General features: G+C 43.8%; 1 protein-coding gene across 1 annotated transcript; it reads left to right on the forward strand.

The window, feature by feature from the left end:
* TSPAN10 (tetraspanin 10) lies at positions 1-19003 on the forward strand. Its single transcript, XM_082272913.1, has 3 exons — positions 1-164; positions 7568-8184; positions 18647-19003. Exons 1-3 carry the CDS (start codon positions 69-71, stop codon positions 18951-18953), a joined length of 1020 nt encoding a protein of 339 aa, XP_082129039.1. The 5' UTR covers positions 1-68; the 3' UTR covers positions 18954-19003.
* Positions 19004-19209: the final 206 nt, after the last annotated feature.

The following is a 19209-nucleotide window of genomic DNA, read 5'->3' on the forward strand; positions in this document are numbered from 1 at the left end:
TCTGCTGATCTCATTGCTGGGGATGGAGGAAGGAGCTGATGTTCCCCTTTGCTCTATGACTTGAGAAGATGGGAGGAAAAATCCTTCCCTTCCTCCAGAAACTTTGTCTGTTCCCCCGAAATTCTGCGAAGGAACCCGATGAGTCCAGCACATTGCTACCCAAGGTGACTATCGCAACAATGTATCCTTACTGCAGGCGACTATCGCTACAATGTATCCTTCTTTCCTGAAAGTGACTATCGCTACAATGTATCCTTCTTTCCTGAAAGTGACTATCGCTACAATGTATCCTTCTTTCCCTGATGTGACTATCGCTACAATGTATCCTTCTTTCCCTGATGTGACTATCGCTACAATATATCCTTCTTTCATGAAAGCGACTATCGCAACAATGTATCCTTCTTTCCTGACAGCGACTATCGCTACAATGTATCCTTCTTCCCCAAAGGCGACTATTGCTACAATGTATCCTTACCACAGGCAACTATTGCTACAATCTATCCTTCTTTCCTGACAGCGACTATCGCTACAATGTATCCTTCTTCCCCAAAGGCAACTATCGCTACAATGTATCCTTACCACAGGCAACTATCGCTACAATGTATCCTTCTTTCCCAAAGGCGACTATCGCTACAATGTATCCTTCATTCCCCGAGGCGACTATCGCTACAATGTATCCTTTCCCGAAGGCGACTATTGCTACAATGTATCCTTACCACAGGCAACTATCGCTACAATCTATCCTTCTTTCCTGACAGCAACTATCGCTACAATGTATCCTTCTTCCCCAAAGGCGACTATCGCTACAATGTATCCTTCTTTCCCGAAGGTGACTATCGCTACAATGTATCCTTCTTTCCCAAAGGTGACTATCGCTACAATGTATCCTTCTTTCCCAAAGGCGACTATCGCTGCAATGTATCCTTCTTTCCCGAAGGCGACTATCGCTACAATGTATCCTTTCCCAAAGGTGACTATCGCTACAATGTATCCTTTCCCGAAGGCGACTATTGCTACAATGTATCCTTACCACAGGCAACTATCGCTACAATGTATCCTTCTTTCCTGACAGCAACTATCGCTACAATGTATCCTTCTTCCCCAAAGGCGACTATCGCTACAATGTATCCTTCTTTCCCGAAGGCGACTATTGCTACAATGTATCCTTCTTTCCTGACAGCAACTATCGCTACAATGTATCCTTCTTTCCCAAAGGCGACTATCGCTACAATGTATCCTTCTTTCCCAAAGGTGACTATCGCTACAATGTATCCTTCTTTCCCAAAGGCGACTATCGCTACAATGTATCCTTCTTTCCCAAAGGCGACTATCGCTACAATGTATCCTTCTTTCCCAAAGGCGACTATCGCTACAATGTATCCTTCATTCCCCGAGGCGACTATCGCTACAATGTATCCTTCTTTCCCAAAGGCGACTATCGCTGCAATGTATCCTTCTTTCCCGAAGGCGACTATCGCTACAATGTATCCTTCTTTCCCAAAGGTGACTATCGCTACAATGTATCCTTTCCCGAAGGCGACTATTGCTACAATGTATCCTTACCACAGGCAACTATCGCTACAATCTATCCTTCTTTCCTGACAGCAACTATCGCTACAATGTATCCTTCTTTCCCGAAGGCGACTATCGCTACAATGTATCCTTCTTTCCCGAAGGTGACTATCGCTACAATGTATCCTTCTTTCCCGAAGGTGACTATCGCTACAATGTATCCTTCTTTCCCGAAGGTGACTATCGCTACAATGTATCCTTCTTTCCCAAAGGTGACTAACGCTACAATGTATCCTTCTTTCCCGAAGGCGACTATTGCTACAATGTATCCTTCTTTCCTGACAGCAACTATCGCTACAATGTATCCTTCTTTCCCAAAGGCGACTATCGCTACAATGTATCCTTCTTTCCCAAAGGCGACTATCGCTACAATGTATCCTTCTTTCCCAAAGGCGACTATCGCTACAATGTATCCTTCTTTCCCAAAGGCGACTATCGCTACAATGTATCCTTCTTTCCCAAAGGTGACTATCGCTACAATGTATCCTTTCCCGAAGGCGACTATTGCTACAATGTATCCTTACCACAGGCAACTATCGCTACAATCTATCCTTCTTTCCTGACAGCAACTATCGCTACAATGTATCCTTCTTTCCTGACAGCAACTATCGCTACAATGTATCCTTCTTTCCCGAAGGCGACTATCGCTACAATGTATCCTTCTTTCCCGAAGGTGACTATCGCTACAATGTATCCTTCTTTCCCGAAGGTGACTATCGCTACAATGTATCCTTCTTTCCCAAAGGTGACTAACGCTACAATGTATCCTTCTTTCCCGAAGGCGACTATCGCTACAATGTATCCTTCTTTCCCAAAGGCGACTATCGCTACAATGTATCCTTCTTTCCCAAAGGCGACTATCGCTACAATGTATCCTTCTTTCCCAAAGGCGACTATCGCTACAATGTATCCTTCTTTCCCAAAGGCGACTATCGCTACAATGTATCCTTCATTCCCCGAGGCGACTATCGCTACAATGTATCCTTCTTTCCCAAAGGCGACTATCGCTGCAATGTATCCTTCTTTCCCGAAGGCGACTATCGCTACAATGTATCCTTCTTTCCCAAAGGTGACTATCGCTACAATGTATCCTTTCCCGAAGGCGACTATTGCTACAATGTATCCTTACCACAGGCAACTATCGCTACAATCTATCCTTCTTTCCTGACAGCAACTATCGCTACAATGTATCCTTCTTTCCCGAAGGCGACTATCGCTACAATGTATCCTTCTTTCCCGAAGGTGACTATCGCTACAATGTATCCTTCTTTCCCGAAGGCGACTATCGCTACAATGTATCCTTCTTTCCCGAAGGTGACTATCGCTACAATGTATCCTTCTTTCCCAAAGGTGACTAACGCTACAATGTATCCTTCTTTCCCGAAGGCGACTATTGCTACAATGTATCCTTCTTTCCTGACAGCAACTATCGCTACAATGTATCCTTCTTTCCCAAAGGCGACTATCGCTACAATGTATCCTTCTTTCCCAAAGGCGACTATCGCTACAATGTATCCTTCTTTCCCAAAGGCGACTATCGCTACAATGTATCCTTCTTTCCCAAAGGCGACTATCGCTACAATGTATCCTTCTTTCCCAAAGGCGACTATCGCTACAATGTATCCTTCTTTCCCAAAGGCGACTATCGCTACAATGTATCCTTCTTTCCCAAAGGCGACTATCGCTACAATGTATCCTTCTTTCCCAAAGGCGACTATCGCTACAATGTATCGTTCTTCTTTCCCTCGAGGCGACTATCGCTACAATGTATCGTTCTTCTTTCCCTCGAGGCGACTATCGCTACAATGTATCGTTCTTCTTTCCCTCGAGGCGACTGACTATCGCTACAATGTATCCTTCTTTCCCAGAGGCGACTATCCTTCTGTCCCTGAGGCGATTATAGCTACAATGTATCCTCAAACTGACACCGATGATGGGGCTCTATTTCCCCCTACTGATACTAGCGATGGGGCACTATTCCTCCCCCCAGTGCCAAAGTAGCACTGTTTACTCCCATTATCGCCAAGACAATGTCTACTCCCAATGGGCGCAGTCTGGCCCCCCTCAAGTCTAAAGGACAGTAAATTGCCCCTTAGCTATATAGTCGGTACTGGAAGGCGGGGAGCTTACTGCTGAGCTGTGGAGTCACTGTGGGGAGGGGGGAGCAGGGGAAGTGGAGCTGTTGAGGAAGTGACTTCAGTGCTTCTGCTGTGAATTTGGCAATGAATTGCTCCTCAGTGTTTGCAGTTAGAGGTCTGTGAGAGCTTGTTTTTGAAGTTTATTTTCTTGTGAAAAATCTATAAATACGTGAATAAGGCAAACTTCACAGATAACTTATTTTTGATGCCTGACTCATTTGCAGCATGTTTGCCAGTCTGTTCCCAATGAAGAGAAATGTGAAGACCGCATTCATTTCATGCTACAATTTGATTGAAAAACCTCCATTTATCTTTACACAACCCTAACACTGATAAAATATTCTTATAAAGAAGATTGCAAATTTCCATCACTTCCACTATCTGCTCCCCCCCCCCCCCCTTTAACACTGCTCTATTATTGGTGGAATTGGTTCCCCCACGTTCCACTAAGAACCCAACTCTCCGGGAGTGGCAATCTCCTGGGTCCCTGCAGCCTCAATGGTTCCTCCTGCTGACCTCTGCCTCGTTGCTATGCCCTATAATGCATGGAGGTCAGAGGGTGGAACCATTGAGAGCTGCAGGGACCCAGATGATTGCCACTCCTGGAAGCGTTGGTTTCTCAGTGGGTTTTGAGGGACCAGTTCTACTGAATGGGGGAGTGTTTGGTAGGAGAAGCAGCTGGGAAGTATTTACAGTCTTCTTTTTACAGGTAGTAAATTTTCTGTAGCTACAGGATTGCTGTAAAGCCCAACCCCGGGATGAGCAGACCCTGGACAATACCCTTCCTTTTCTGCTTCATTTTCTTTTAGCTCTGTCAGTTCCCATCACTTTTCATCAGGGGCCTACAAGGGCAACCATTGCTGGCTTGGCTGTCTCTGCTTCCCATACTTTCTGTCCCGCTGGCGCTAGAGCAAGCATGCTCCAAATAAAGGCAGATTTCATGGTCTTCATACTTCTATACTGGGTGTGTGACATGGAAAGTGGAAGAGTAGCAATGCAGCCAGGAAGCTAGCATTTTCAGATGGAGAGAGGTCTCTGATGGCTAGGGCCTAGTAGACATGTGCAGGGGCCTAGTAGACATGTGCAGAACGAAAAAATGTATTTAGTTTCGATTCAGGATTTACATAAATTTGTTTAGTTTAATTTGTTTTCAGGATGCCTTTGGCTTATTCGAATCGATTCAAAGTTTTTGAATTCTGAAAATTTTAAAATCAATTTGCATTCCATTCTAATTTTAATCGAATTCCATTCAAAATCAAATTTATTCTATTTAAATTTTGAAAGATGGTTATATTCTTTCTATTCTATTGTTTTTATATTCTATTCAAATTTATTCTATTCGAAATTAGAATTTTCAGAAAACAGTTGTATTGTTATTTTTTTCCTATTGTCTATTCTTTTCTATTTTATTTTTTTATTCTATTCTTTTCTATTCTATTGAAATTCCAATTTATTCTATTTGAAATTTGAAATTCCATTCCTAGTCCATTTGATTTTCTATTCTAGTCTATTCAGTTATTTTATTTTCTATGCCAATCTATTTTGTTATATTTGAATTCAAATTTATTCTATTTGAATTTTGTGAAATGGTAAATGCTTTCTATTCTATTGTTTTTTCAAATCAAATCTATTCTTTTCTATTCTATTCAAATTTGAATTTATTCTATTCAAAACTTGAATTTTGGGAGAAGGTTATATTCTTGGAATTCTATGCTATTCCTTTTTTTCTATTCTATTCTTTTCTATTGTATTTGAGTTATGATTTATTCTATTTGAAACTAAAATTTCGGAAGATGGTTCTATACTTTCTATTGTATTATATTGTGTTCTATTTTTTTATTTTATTATATTCCTCTAGTTTCTATTCTATTTTATTCTGTTCTTTTCTATTGTATTCGAGTTCTGATTTATTCTATTTGAAAATTTCAGAAGATGGTTCTATACTTTCTACTGTATTCTATTGCATTCTATTTTTTAGTCTATTCTATTTCTCTAATTTCTATTTTATTCTGTTCTTTTATATTTTATTCTATTTTGTTCTGTTTTACTATATTCTTTTCTATTCCATTCTTTTATTTTATTTTTTCTACCCCTTAATTTTCTATTGTATTTTTTTTTTTCGATTTACTGTTATTTTGTATTCTGTTTTACTCTGTTTTACTCTATTAAATTATATTATTTTCTATTTTCTGTTATAATATTTTCATTTTGATTCTATTCCTTTTTTTTCTGTTCTATTTTATTCTCTTTGGAAATTCTAATTTGATTCCAAAAAAATTTGAATTAAAAAAATATTTGAGTTTGATTTAACCTCTTTACCACCGGAGGATTTTGCTGTCTTACGTCTGGGCCACTTTTTGCGATTCGGCACTGTGCGAATTTAACTGACAATTGCGCGGTCGTGCGACGCCGTACCCAAACAAAATTTACGTCCTTTTTTCCCCACAAACAGAGCTTTCTTTTGGTGGTATTTGATCACCTGTGCGATTTTTACTTTTTGCGCTATAAACAAAAAAAGAGCGTAATTTTGAAAAAATAACAATATTTTTCACATTTTTTTTGAAATTCCCCCCCAAAAAAATGTAAAAATCTAAATTTTTTTTACATCTTTTGCAAATTTGTTTTCTGCTTCCTATGTTTGGTAAAAAAAAATCGCAATAAGCGTATTTTGATTGGTTTGCGCAAAAGTTATTGCAGTTTACTAAGGGAAAGATTTCTGTCATTTTTGGTGGGTTTTTTTAACGAGTAATGGCGGCGATCTGTGATTTTTTTTTTTTTGCGGGACTGTGACATTGTGGCGGACAGATTGGACCCTTGACTGACATTTTTGACACTTTTGGGGGTACCAGTGACATTACCACAGTAATCAGTGCTATAAATATGCACTGTTACTGTAAAAATGACACTGGCAGGGAAGGGGTTAATTTTATTGGAGAGGGAGGGGTTAATGTATGCCTGGTGCTTACTAACGTGTGGGGGGAGGTGACTGAGTGACGCAGGGACAGATCGCAGACTAAGCTATGCTGAACCCTGCAATCTGTCACTGTCTGTCACTTAGGAGATCCGCCCGCTTTGTTTACACAAGCGGGCGGATCTCCAGACTCGATTCCCCGACGATTGGGGAAGAGCAGCGGTGATCACCGCCGCTCCTCCCCTGGCCCGACTCCCGCTGTGACTGAATACAGTGGGAGCGAGCCTACGGCGGCGCGCGTGCGCCGCCCACAAGGGGAGGAGTCCAGCGATGTAGGTCTACGTCGCTGGACGATAACTAACCACTTTGCCACAGTAGAGCTCGAGTGAGCGGTCGGCAAGTGGTTAAAAACCATTCGTCCGAAACCAAAAACCATTTCATCCGAAATTTTAGTTTTGTTATTTCGGCTTCGTTCAAATTCCTTACTGTTGTAATTCGGATGCTTCAAAGAACTAAAAATTTGTCCGAATTTCAATTTGGAGCGAAAAAAAACCACATATGTCTAGGGCCTAGGTATTTTTCTTACAATAGGAGTCAGTGAAATTGGGTCGAAGCAAGTAATTCTGCCATTGATATTGAAAAGAGACATAAGGCAAGGAGAAAGCAGGACTGGTGCAATAATTCTGAACCATATCCTAGGTGGAGCTGAGCTGACACCATGTCATATTGCATGGACAGGGAAGTCTTTGGGCAGCCATAGTTTACACCCAGATCAGTATATTATGTCAGTTACCAGAGATGCCCCCCTCCAGAAAAATAACTATGACCTCAGATATGTAAGACCAGAGGGCTACCTATCCCTATCTGGCCTTGATGGGCCAGCAGTCGTAGGTGAGATAAATGTGTCGCCACTACTTGACTGATTCTTATTGGTTTCCTTCTACAGAATACTGTTGGACAACGGAAGTCAGAACATGCCCAGGAGACCAGGCCTAGATTTGAGTACTACACCCATAACACCGGTGATGAAGACAACGCAGAGACCTCTAACCCCGGTCCCCGAAAAGAACGATTACTACTGTTCACCTACCGCCCCGACCCATTCGTCCCCTTCATCAAATACTTCATGTTTTGCGTCAACTCTGCCATCTTCACCTTGGGATTGGCCATCCTATGTATCGGCTTCTGGGGCCTCGCTGCCAAGCAGTCCTTGATGGGTGAACAGATCGGATACCTGGGCACCGACCCCATGCTGGCGTTCGTACTCGTAGGCCTGGTGACAAGCGCCTTATCGTTTTGCGGGTGTGTCGGGTTTATCAGGGAGAACACTTGTCTTCTCAAGACCTTCCTTGTTGGGATAATGGCTTTGATGGTCGCGCAGTGCTTGGTGGCCATCGTGGTCCTTTGTTTTCAGCAGCAGATCCAAGATTCCTTGAAGAGCACCATGCTGGTCGCCATGAGCAGATACCAAGATGATTCCGACCTGAGGTTCATACTGAATGAGGTTCAGCTGGCCATGGAGTGCTGTGGAGTGCAGTCTTACCAAGACTGGTCGGTCAATCTGTAAGTGCTAAAGCCACTTGGAGGCTACAGCTGGCCTATAAATGGGATTCAAATGGATTTTTTTTTAAAACTAACAGAGCAAACCTGTGTATTGAATATATTGTTGCTTCACTTCACTTGTAAGGGGTCATTGACTCACTATTTAAGCAAGAAGAGACACCGCAACTAGGTTCAGAGGAACTGAACTCTGGGCAGTCATAGGGGAAAAGACTAGTCACCAGCATTGTCTGCGCTCCCCCTGCAGCTAAACTCCCCCCCCCCCCCCTAATTACTGACTTACCATGCCTTGTCCTGTACTGTCTCTGTATGGAGGCAGCCATCTTAGTAGAGGCAGGGCTTTCCTTCCCCATGTTAGACCTCCAGCAAGGAGAACAGTAGTGACAAATCTCATGCCAGGTCTGGGGAAACTAGCAGTGAGAGGGAGCAGTGCCTTGGGTGATCTCCCATTGCAGATATACAGCTATAAGGCTGAAGTCACAGGAGTGCCTAAGCACCAGACCACTAAATGTCACAGAACCATCAAATAAGGTGAATATTGTTGGGTGTTGTTGATTTTCTTGAAAATTTTTAGGAATTTGTTTGAGCAGTACTGTTTTTTTAATTCTGCATTAAAGTGCTTAAAGGTATAACCCACCTTTTGCAAAAAAGTAATTCACATTCCTTAATCATTATAAAAATTAAAAAAGTGCATGTTTGCATTCAAGGCTGCAGAGCTTTGCAGCTGCATCATGGGTGCAATGCACAGGCTTCTGTAATTTCTACCCCCAGTTTCTACAGAGGTATAGACCTTCTGTTATAGGGCTGCAGGCAGGGGCAGACTGGCAACTTTCGGGCAAGGGGGCAATTACAAACCAGAGGCCCATGGTGCAGCGAATCGCCCCCTCCCACTCTCCCTTACCCCCCCCTCCCATTCTCCCAATCCTCCTCCTGAAGCCCTGTTCCAGATACTCTCCACTTACCGTTTGATAGGGCACTGTTCCTTCCACTGACACCAATGATGGGACACTATTCCTTCCACTGACACCAATGATGGGACACTATTCCTTCCACTGACACCAATGATGGGACACTATTCCTCCCCCCAATGCCAAAGAAGCACCGTTTACTCCCATTACCGCCAAGACAATTTCTACTCCCAATGGGCACAGTCTGGCAAGGGGCAGACTGGCAACATTCAGCCCAGGGGGCAAGTACAAACCAGAGGCCCATGGTGCGGTGACTCAGCCCCTCTCCCACTTTCCCTCACCTCCCCTCTCACTCTCCCAGTCCTCTTCCTGACCCCCATTCCAAGTTGAAGCCTTGCTCTAGATACTCTCCACTTACCGTCTGAATCCGGGTTTCCGACCTGGCCAGCTGGGGAAGGTTGGGGGAAGCTGGGACAGCTTGGTTGGGGTTGGCTGGGGTAGAAGTCTCCAGTGGGGCATGGAATCAGCCTCTTCTCAGACGCAGCTTACACATCCCTGCTTGGGGGGGGGGGGGGGGGGGAGGTACTGTGCTTTTGTCCTTGTCTGGGGGGTGGGGGGTAGGCCTGCGCTCTGTCCTTGTCTTCAACCCGCACTTAGGTCAGCGGCAAGGACTTTTTACTTCTCCACCAGGAATCCTTTAGGCATGTCTGTGGCAGAAGCGGTGCAGCATTTTTATGGGGCATCAAAGTGGCCCAGGGGGCAATTGCCCCCCTGGCCCAGTCCTCCCCTGGCTGCAGGGAGCAAACCATGGACTACAAGTTGGGTGAGGTCACTGCGCTTGTGTCGTGTTTTGGTGAGTTCCTCTGCTGTGGTGGCAGATGGGATTTGTAGTCTTCCCATTCACAGATCCCTGTAATTGTATGATGCGGCTGTGCAGGTGAGGTCACCATTAATTAAAATATCAACAGTGTTTTCAAGGAGAATCACCCTGCGATTTAGATTTAGAGGGGGGGGGGGGGGGTAAATGTGACCAGATTTCATGTTACACAATAAAAATGGATGTAGTGTGACGTATGGTCCTGAAGATGGATTTTAAGGGATCTATTCTACCATATTCATTGCACAATTATCAGAAACAAATGCAAACAGAATTAAATTTCCTATGTTTTCAAATACTATAAATCAGGGTTTTTCAACCAGGGTTTCTCCTGAGGTTGCTAGGGGTTCCTTGATCAATGGGCAATTTCTGCCTCTCAGATAAATTCCCAATGGCACCATTGTTCCTTTTTGCTATCTGTAAGGGGAGTAATTCTTTCCAAGATGACAAGAGTAAGGAGCATTCTTCCCACTGACTGTCACACTAATGTGCCATGATTTGTACATTTTTAGCAGGGGTTCCCCAAGACCAGAAATTTACTTCAAGGGTTCCTCTGTGTTGAAAACGTTGAGAAAGGCTGCTGTAGATCATCTCCCGTATCATCGGCGCCATCTACTGGCCAACATGCAGAATATTTTCCTAAAGTGGAACTTCGCTGCTTCTGATCACCACAAACCAAAAATGCTATTTAATTCATTTGTATTATTAGAGACAATTGAGTACTGTCCGTGATACTTTTTTTATTTGCACTTGCATACAATTTTTCAGGACAAGCCTTCGGGGTATGTTCCCTTCATCAAGATCCAAGCAGTACTCAAGCAATCTCCACCATCCATCCGTGTCCTCATGCTTTATTTTGCTAAGAAATCATTTTGAAAAACACCCCCCCTAGCATTTCTGGTCCTGGCCATCTTGAGTAAGGGCAGATGATTCATGTAACATTTACTTCCTGGAATCCATCTGCCCTTAGCTCAGGCATAGGCTATGCTGAGAACCCTCCGTCCTCTTCTGAAGACTCCTGAGATGTATGACATCATTTGCCTAGGCATAGAAACCAGGAAGTAACTAAAGTAATGTAAAAAAAAAATGTTTAAAACAAGTAAATGTGATATAATTTCCTGTCTATTTACTAATGCTAGCAGCATAAGGATTAAAATAGTTTTTGTTTGAGAGAGTGAAGTTCCACTTTAATGAGGTATTTCAAGTAGTATACTCCGCTTTTTAATTTTTACCTACAGGTAAGCCTATAATGCGGCCTATAACCACTTAAGCCCCGGAAGATTTTACCCCCTTCCTGACCAGGGGGTATTTTGCGTTTCGGCACTGCGTGACTTTAACGGACAATTGCGCGGTCGTGCGACGCTGTACCTAAACGAATTTGGCGTCCTTTTTTTCCCACAAACAGAGCTTTCTTTTGGCGGTATTTGATCACCTGTGCGATTTTTTTTTTTTTTGATCACGCGCTATAAACAAAAAAAGAGCGTAAATTTTGCAAAAATAACAATATTTTTCCCTTTTTTTTATATGAAATTCCGCCCAAAAAAAATGTAAAAATCAAAATTTTTTAACATTTTCGGCCAATTTGTTTTATGCTACCTATGTTTGGTAAAAAAATTGCAAAAAGCGTATTTTGATTGGTTTGCGCAAAAGTTATTGCGTTTACTAACTAAGGGAAAGATTTTTGTCATTTTTGTTGTTTTTTTTTTTTTTAACGCGTAATGGCGGCGATCTGCGATTTTTTTTTTTTTTTTTTTTTTTTTTTTTTTTGCGGTACTGCGACATTGCGGCGGACAGATCGGACCCTTGACTGACATTTTTGACACTTTTGGGGTTACCAGTGACATTACTACAGTAATCAGTGCTATATATATGCACTGTTACTGTAAAAATACACTGGTAGTGAAGGGGTTAACTTTATTTGAGAGGGAGGGGCTGTGTGTGTCCCTAGGGGCGTGATTCTAACTGTGATTGGCTGTGGCTTCAGCTGTATGCAGAGTGATCAACGGATCTACATAGTAGATCCATATGATCATCTCTCATACAGCGAGGAGAATGACAGGCAGCTGGTTTACACAAGCTGCCTGACTTTCTCCCTCTCCCCCGCCGATCGCAGAGTGGCCGGCGGACATCGGGTCCGCCGGTCACACGCGCGGGGGGGTCCGTGAACACGCGGGAGCAGGAGCGCGCCTCCGGCGGCGCGCGCTCGCTCCCTAGACCCTCACAAGCTAGTGACGTAGCCCTACGTCACTTTGCCTGTGAGGGGCTGACCGCCGACGTATAGTCGTGCGGCGGTCGGCAAGTGGTTAATAAGGCTTACCTGTAGGTAAAATGAATATCTCCTAAAGCTGCACGGTTTAGGAGATATTCACCCTGCATGCAGCCGCTGACACTAGTGGCGCATGCGCTCTGAAGGTCCGGCGTATCTTGCCGAACCTTCAAAGCTCCTTGCCGGAAAGTGAACTCCCGCGTGCATTCGCGGCTCCAGCCTCTCTCAGCGCCGGAGCTGCAGAACCCAGAACAGACGCCGAAGGAACATGTCAGGTCCCTCAGCGGTATCCGGGTGACCGTGTCGGGGCTTCATTCTAAGGTAAGTATTTCATAATGTGCTAGTATGCAATACATACTAGCACATTATGCCATTGTCCTGCAGGCTTTTTGTTTCTTTACACAGGGGATACAACCGCTTTAAAGCGGAGTTCTGGCCTCAAAATCGGAAAAACGATTTTGGGCCATCCGCTTGCTGAGGGCCACCTGAAAAAGAAATGAATGCTCCCAATTTTTTTTTTTTTTTTGGTCACTTACCTTGTTATTGAAGAAGATATACTCACCTTCCTTCCATTCCCTTCCTCTTCGGCTGCGGCCCGTGCCGTCTCTTCCGGTTTGCAATGACTCCTGGGAGCTGAACGTCATCGCTCCCAGGAATCAATGCGCCTGCACTGGCCCCGCTCTGTCACTTTCGGTGCAGGTGCGGCATTCCCTGCTAATCCGCTTCTGGGCATCCCCAGAAGCTGTGCAGGGAGGCCGCGCCTGCACCGGAAGGGATGAGCGGGGCTGGTGCGGTGCATTGTGGGACTCCGACATCACCGAAGAGGCCGCAGAAGAGGACGCGCTGGCTTCAGCTGCCCACACCTGAGATGGCAGCGCTGGAGAAGAACTTTTCAATGTAAGTATTTCTTCTTGCAGGTAAGTGCGACCCGGGACAGTTCAGAGGCTAACCATTGTGGAATGTACTAGCCCTGACTGTCCCGGGGGTATTTTTATCTCAATTTGACCCCCGAGGCCGGAACTCCGCTTTAAAGCGGTTGTAAACTCAATAAAAAAAATAAATAAAAAAAAAAAAAACCTGCAAGACAAAGGCATAATGAGCTAGTATGCAACGCATACTAGCCCATTATGTGTAACTTACCTGAAAACGAAGCCCCGACACGGACCCCCGGACATCGCTGCGGGCGCTGCCATGGTCCCTCGTCGTCTCTTGCGGGTTCGGCGGCTCCGGCACGCTGATTGGCCGGAAGAGACGGCTCCGGCGCGATGATTGGCCGGAGCCGCGATGACGTCACTCCCGCGCATGCGCGCGGGAGTGATTTTTCCGGCAAGCTCCCGGCAACTTAATTGAAGGTCCCCCGGACCTTCAGAGCGCATGCGCCGCTCGCACGAGCGGCTGCATGCACTGTAAATATCTCCTAAACCGTGCCGGTTTAGGAGATATTATTTGTACCTACAGGTAAGCCTTATTATAGGCTTACCTGTAGGTAAAAGTGTCAAAAAGAGGGATACTACCGCTTTAAGTGAAAAAAAAAAATTCATCATTTTGGCCACTAGATGGAGCTGAGACAGGAGTTAGGCTATATGAAAGCATATCGGGAAATCTAGATTATATGAATAATTTATAAATAGACTGAGAATATTTGTGGGCCGTTATGTACACTATGCACCCCAACACATAAACGTTTGCAATGTGCATTGATGCATTTTGCATTAACATAACACATAAATTTAAATTCACCTTTAGGCCCCTTTCAGACGGTGCGGATCCGTCCAAGCGGAATCTGCCTTCTCAGTGGGGGATCAATCCGCTGATCCCCGCTGAGCAGGCAGATGACAGGTCTGTGTCCGCTCCACTATGCAGAGAGGACAGGACACAGCCTGCTGGGGCCACCGGATGGAAACAGACTAGAAAGCACCCCTTCCCTGCCACTGTCGCCATTAGAGTAATATTTTTAGCATTACTGTAGTAATGTCACTGGTCCCCCCAAAGTGTCAAAAATGTCAGTTAGGGGTCCAAACTGTCCGCCGCTATGTTGCAGTCCCGCTAAAAATCGCAGATCACTGCCATTACTAGTAAAAAGAGAAATAAAAATGACAAATCTTTCCCTTAGTTTGTAGACGCAATAACTTTTGCACAAACCAATCAAAATACGCCTATTGGGATTTTTTCATATGGATTTCTTTTTTTTAATAAAAATATGTAGTGGAATACAAATTGGCCTACAAGGATTTTTGTTTTTTGGGAATATTCTATAGCAGAAAGTGAAAAATATTGTTCGTTTTATTTTTTTTCAGAATTGTCGCTCTTTTTTTTGTTTATGGCGCAAAAAAGAAAAAAAATTGCAGAGGTGATGAAATACCATCAAAAGAAAGCTTGATTTGTGGGGGAAAAAAGGACATAAATTTTATTTGGGTACAGCATCGCACGACCACAAAATTGTCAGTTAAAGTAACTCAGTGCCCATTGCGGATCGGATGGACAGATTATTGGGTGGGGCTGGGGAAGACCCAGCTGTCATGGTACACGTGGGTACCAATGACATAGGCAGAGGAAGACGGAGAGTCCTAAACGATTTCAGGGACTTAGGCGCTAAGTTGAGGAGTAGGACCTCCAAGGTAGTATTTTCCGAAATACTACCTGTACCTCGAGCCACACCAGAGAGGCAGCGGGAGATTAGGGAAGTTAACGAGTGGCTGAGGAGCTGGTGTAGTAAGGAGGGATTCGGGTTCCTGGAGAACTGGGCCGACTTCTCAGTCGGTCACCGGCTCTTTGGTAGGGACGGATTGCACCTAAATGGGGTGGGTGCAGCCGTACTGGGTGAGAGGATGGCCAAAAAGTTAGAGGGGCTTTTAAACTAGGGAATGGGGGGGAGGGTACAGATGTAGAATTAGCCAGTGGAAAGCAAGTTTCAGAGGGCAGAAATGGGGGCATTAGCGGTAGGGTGTTCGGAGCTCCTATACCCAGGGTGGGTATGGGGAAAATTCAAGAGAGCAGCCTAAAAACATCAAATGAGGATATTTGTAACCGATCAAAATTAAGAGGTTTGTATACCAATGCCAGAAGCCTGGCCAACAAGATGGGAGAGCTGGAGCTGCTGATGTTTGAGGAGGACTTAGATTTTGTGGGGATAACTGAGACTTGGTTTGACAGCTCTCATGACTGGATGGCGACCATTCAGGGGTATTCCCTTTATCGCAGAGATAGAGAGGGTAAAAAAGGGGGAGGGGTATGTCTGTATATTAAGAACAGCATACAGGTAAATATGAGGGATGATATTAATAATGGAGCTAAGGACGAGGCAGAATCCCTATGGGTAGAGCTTCAAAGGGATGGCACGGCGGGGAAGGTAATATTGGGCGTATGCTATAGGCCCCCCAACCAGAGGGAGGAGGGTGAGGCGGACCTCCTTTTACAGATAGGATTGGCAGCAAGGATGGGAAATGTCATTATAATGGGGGACTTTAATTATCCAGATATAGACTGGGCAGAAGGAACCGCGCACTCAGCCAAGGCTAGGCAGTGCCTAAATGTTTTGCAGGACAATTTCATGGGTCAGATGGTGAATGCACCGACAAGAAACAATGCGGTACTTGACCTACTGATTACCAACGATACAGACCTGATCACGGATATAGAAATACGGGACAACTTGGGAAACAGTGACCATAGGTCAATAAGTTTCAGTATTAATTACAGTAATAGGAAACACAAGGGTAATATAAGGACACTGAATTTCAAAAGAGCCAATTTCCCTAAACTGCGCTCACTGCTAGAAAATATCAATTGGGATAGAACCCTGGGAACAAAGAACACGGAGGAAAAATGGGAGTGCTTCAAGAGTATACTAAACAGGGGGATTGACCAGTGCATTCCAAAGGGAAATAAATTTAAAAGAGCAAAAATAAACCCTGGATGGCTAAACTCCAACATAAAAATGTATATTAGTGCTAAGGAAAAGGCCTTCAAAAAATACAAGACTGAGGGGTCATTGGCAGCATTTAAGCATTACAAAGAGTGTAATAAGAAATGTAAAGACGAAATCAGGGCGGCTAAAATAGAACACAAGAGACATATAGCGGAGGAGAGCAAAAAGAAGTTTTTTAAGTATATAAACAGTAAGAAAGCGAGGCCAGAACACATTGGCCCCATAAAAGATGATAAAGGAAATATGGCCACTGAGGACAGAGAAAAGGCGGAAGTGTTAAATAATTTCTTCTCTTCAGTCTTCACAAAAGAATCGGGGGGGCTACACTAACCCAGCTTGTAAGGCCGAACTAAATAATACACCTCAGGAAGTGCCACCATGGCTAACAGAAGATAGACTTAGAGCCAAACTAGAGAAACTTAACATAAATAAATCCCCAGGACCGGATGGCTTGCACCCGAGGGTTCTTAATGAGCTCAGCCAGGTGATTGCCAGACCATTATTCTTGATCTTTAAGGATAGTTTACAGACGGGTATGGTGCCAGCTGATTGGAAAAAAGCCAACGTGGTACCAATATTTAAGAAGGGGCCGAGATATATCCCGGGTAACTATAGGCCGGTCAGCCTAACATCTGTAGTCTGCAAAATTTTGGAGGGGATGTTAAGGGACCACATACAAGACTTTAGTAATGAAAACGGTATTATAAGTAGTAATCAGCATGGATTCATGAAAAATCGTTCGTGCCAAACCAATCTATTAACCTTCTACGATGAAGTGAGCAGCCACCTAGATAAAGGTAAGCCTGTGGATGTGGTGTATCTGGACTTTGCAAAGGCCTTTGACACCGTTCCCCACAAACGATTACTGTACAAACTAAGGAAGGTAGGTATGGATCAGAAGGTGAGTACCTGGATAGAGAACTGGCTCCAGGGGAGAGTACAGAGGGTGGTGATTAATGGGGAGTACCCGGATTGGGCGGGTGTGGAAAGTGGGGTCCCCCAGGGTTCTGTCCTGGGACCAATCCTGTTTAATTTGTTCATAAATGATCTAGAGGAGGGGATATCTAGTACAATCTCAGTATTTGCAGATGATACTAAACTAGGCATGCCAATATCTTCTATGCAGGATGTGGAAACCTTGCAAGCAGACCTGAACAAAATAACGGGGTGGGCAACTACATGGCAGATGAGGTTTAATGTTGATAAATGTAAAGTAATGCACTTGGGGGCCAGAAACCAGAAAGCAAGCTACTCACTAGGGGGGGGGGGGGGAACCTCTGGGTGAGTCTAGGATGGAAAAGGACTTGGGGGTACTGGTAGACAACAAGCTTGGCAGTGGCATGCAATGCCAAGCCGCCGCAAGCAAAGCCAACAGAATACTGGGATGTATAAAAAAGGGGATTCACTCCAGAAATAAAGAGATTATTCTCCCACTCTACAAGACTCTGGTCCGGACACATCTGGAGTATGCTGTCCAGTTCTGGGCACCGGTCCTCAGGAAGGATGTGCTGGAACTGGAGAAAGTCCAGAGAAGGGCAACAAAAATAATTAGGGGAATGGAGGACATCAGCTATGAGGAAAGACTACAAGCCCTGAACCTTTTCTCTCTGGAGAAAAGACGATTGAGGGGGGATATGATATCAATGTACAAATACTGTATTGGTGACCCTAGCATAAGGAACAAACTATTCAGAGAAAGGAGATACAATAAGACACGTGGCCACTCACTAAAACTAGAGGAAAGGCGGTTTAACCTTAAAGTGCGTAAGGGGTTCTTCACTGTAAGAGCGGTAAGGATGTGGAATTCTCTTCCACAAGCAGTCATATCAGCAGGGAGCATTGATAGTTTCAAAAAACTATTAGATGGACACCTTAAAGACCACAACATACAGGGGTATACAATGTACGGTTAAAAGCAAACACACACACGCATCATAGGTTGAACTGGATGGACTGATGTCTTTTTTCAACCTCACTAACTATGTAACTATGTAAGTGCCGAATCGCAAAAAAATGGTCTGGTCATTAAGAGGGTAAAACCTTCCGGTCCAGAAGTGGTTAAGTTCCATCTTCAACTAACAAAGTAGTTACAGCAACAGTTTTGTTTTTTTTTCCCCCTTTTTGAAAGGTTTAAATTATATGTAAAAAAATCCTGACCTTTGTCCTCTCCCCCGGGAGTGTCCTGTGGTTTGTCCCAATCCCTGTAACAGTCACTTTATTTGGACATTTTCACATCCTGTCCACAGGGTGACAACACTGCTGCATGACTTCCCTGCTGAAAAAAAGTGTTGTCACCCTATTGCAGGAAATGGAAAAAAGAATCGTACTACTGGCAGGACCAACAGCTAATTTTAAAACTGTTAAAACAGGAGCACTCAAAATCTGCTGGTATTAATATTGACAGGCCCCATTATGTCCTATTTTATTTTACCCAGAATTCCACTTTAAATATATTTGTTCTTCTTTTTTTTTTTATTTAATTTCAGGTACTTTAACTGCTCGTCTCCTGGGGCGAACTCTTGTGGTGTTCCCTACTCCTGCTGCATCGACCCCCTGCAGAACGGCACGGTACCCAATTCTCAGTGCGGCTTCGGTGCTCTGGGGATGGGAGAAGTCGCAGCTAGTAGCCTCATCTATCTAGGGGGCTGCATTCCTCAGCTGGTCCTCTGGATTCGCAGCCGGATCTGGGATATTTCAGCCATTTACATCTTGCTGTTCGCCATCGAACTCCTCTTCCTGATCTTCACCCAAAGAGTAATGCGAGAGATCGAGGTGATCAAATCTCTGTACTGAGTTTCCTGTTAAGTTTTCATTAAATTGCAACTGACAGATGGTGCCTGCAGATTCTTTATTATTATTTCTAATATTTATTATAATTATTTATTTTTTGTTTTTTTATTTTAATTTTTTTATTTTAATTTTTTTATTTTTATTTATTTATTTTGTATAATTTATTTATATTTTATAGTTTTTATTTATAATTATGTATTCTTTGTTTTTTATTTTTTATGTATTCTTTTTATTGTTTTTTCAATTTTATTTTTTATGT

Source organism: Pelophylax lessonae (assembly GCF_965119305.1).
Source record: "Pelophylax lessonae genome assembly, chromosome: 11".
Lineage (NCBI taxonomy): Eukaryota > Metazoa > Chordata > Amphibia > Anura > Ranidae > Pelophylax > Pelophylax lessonae.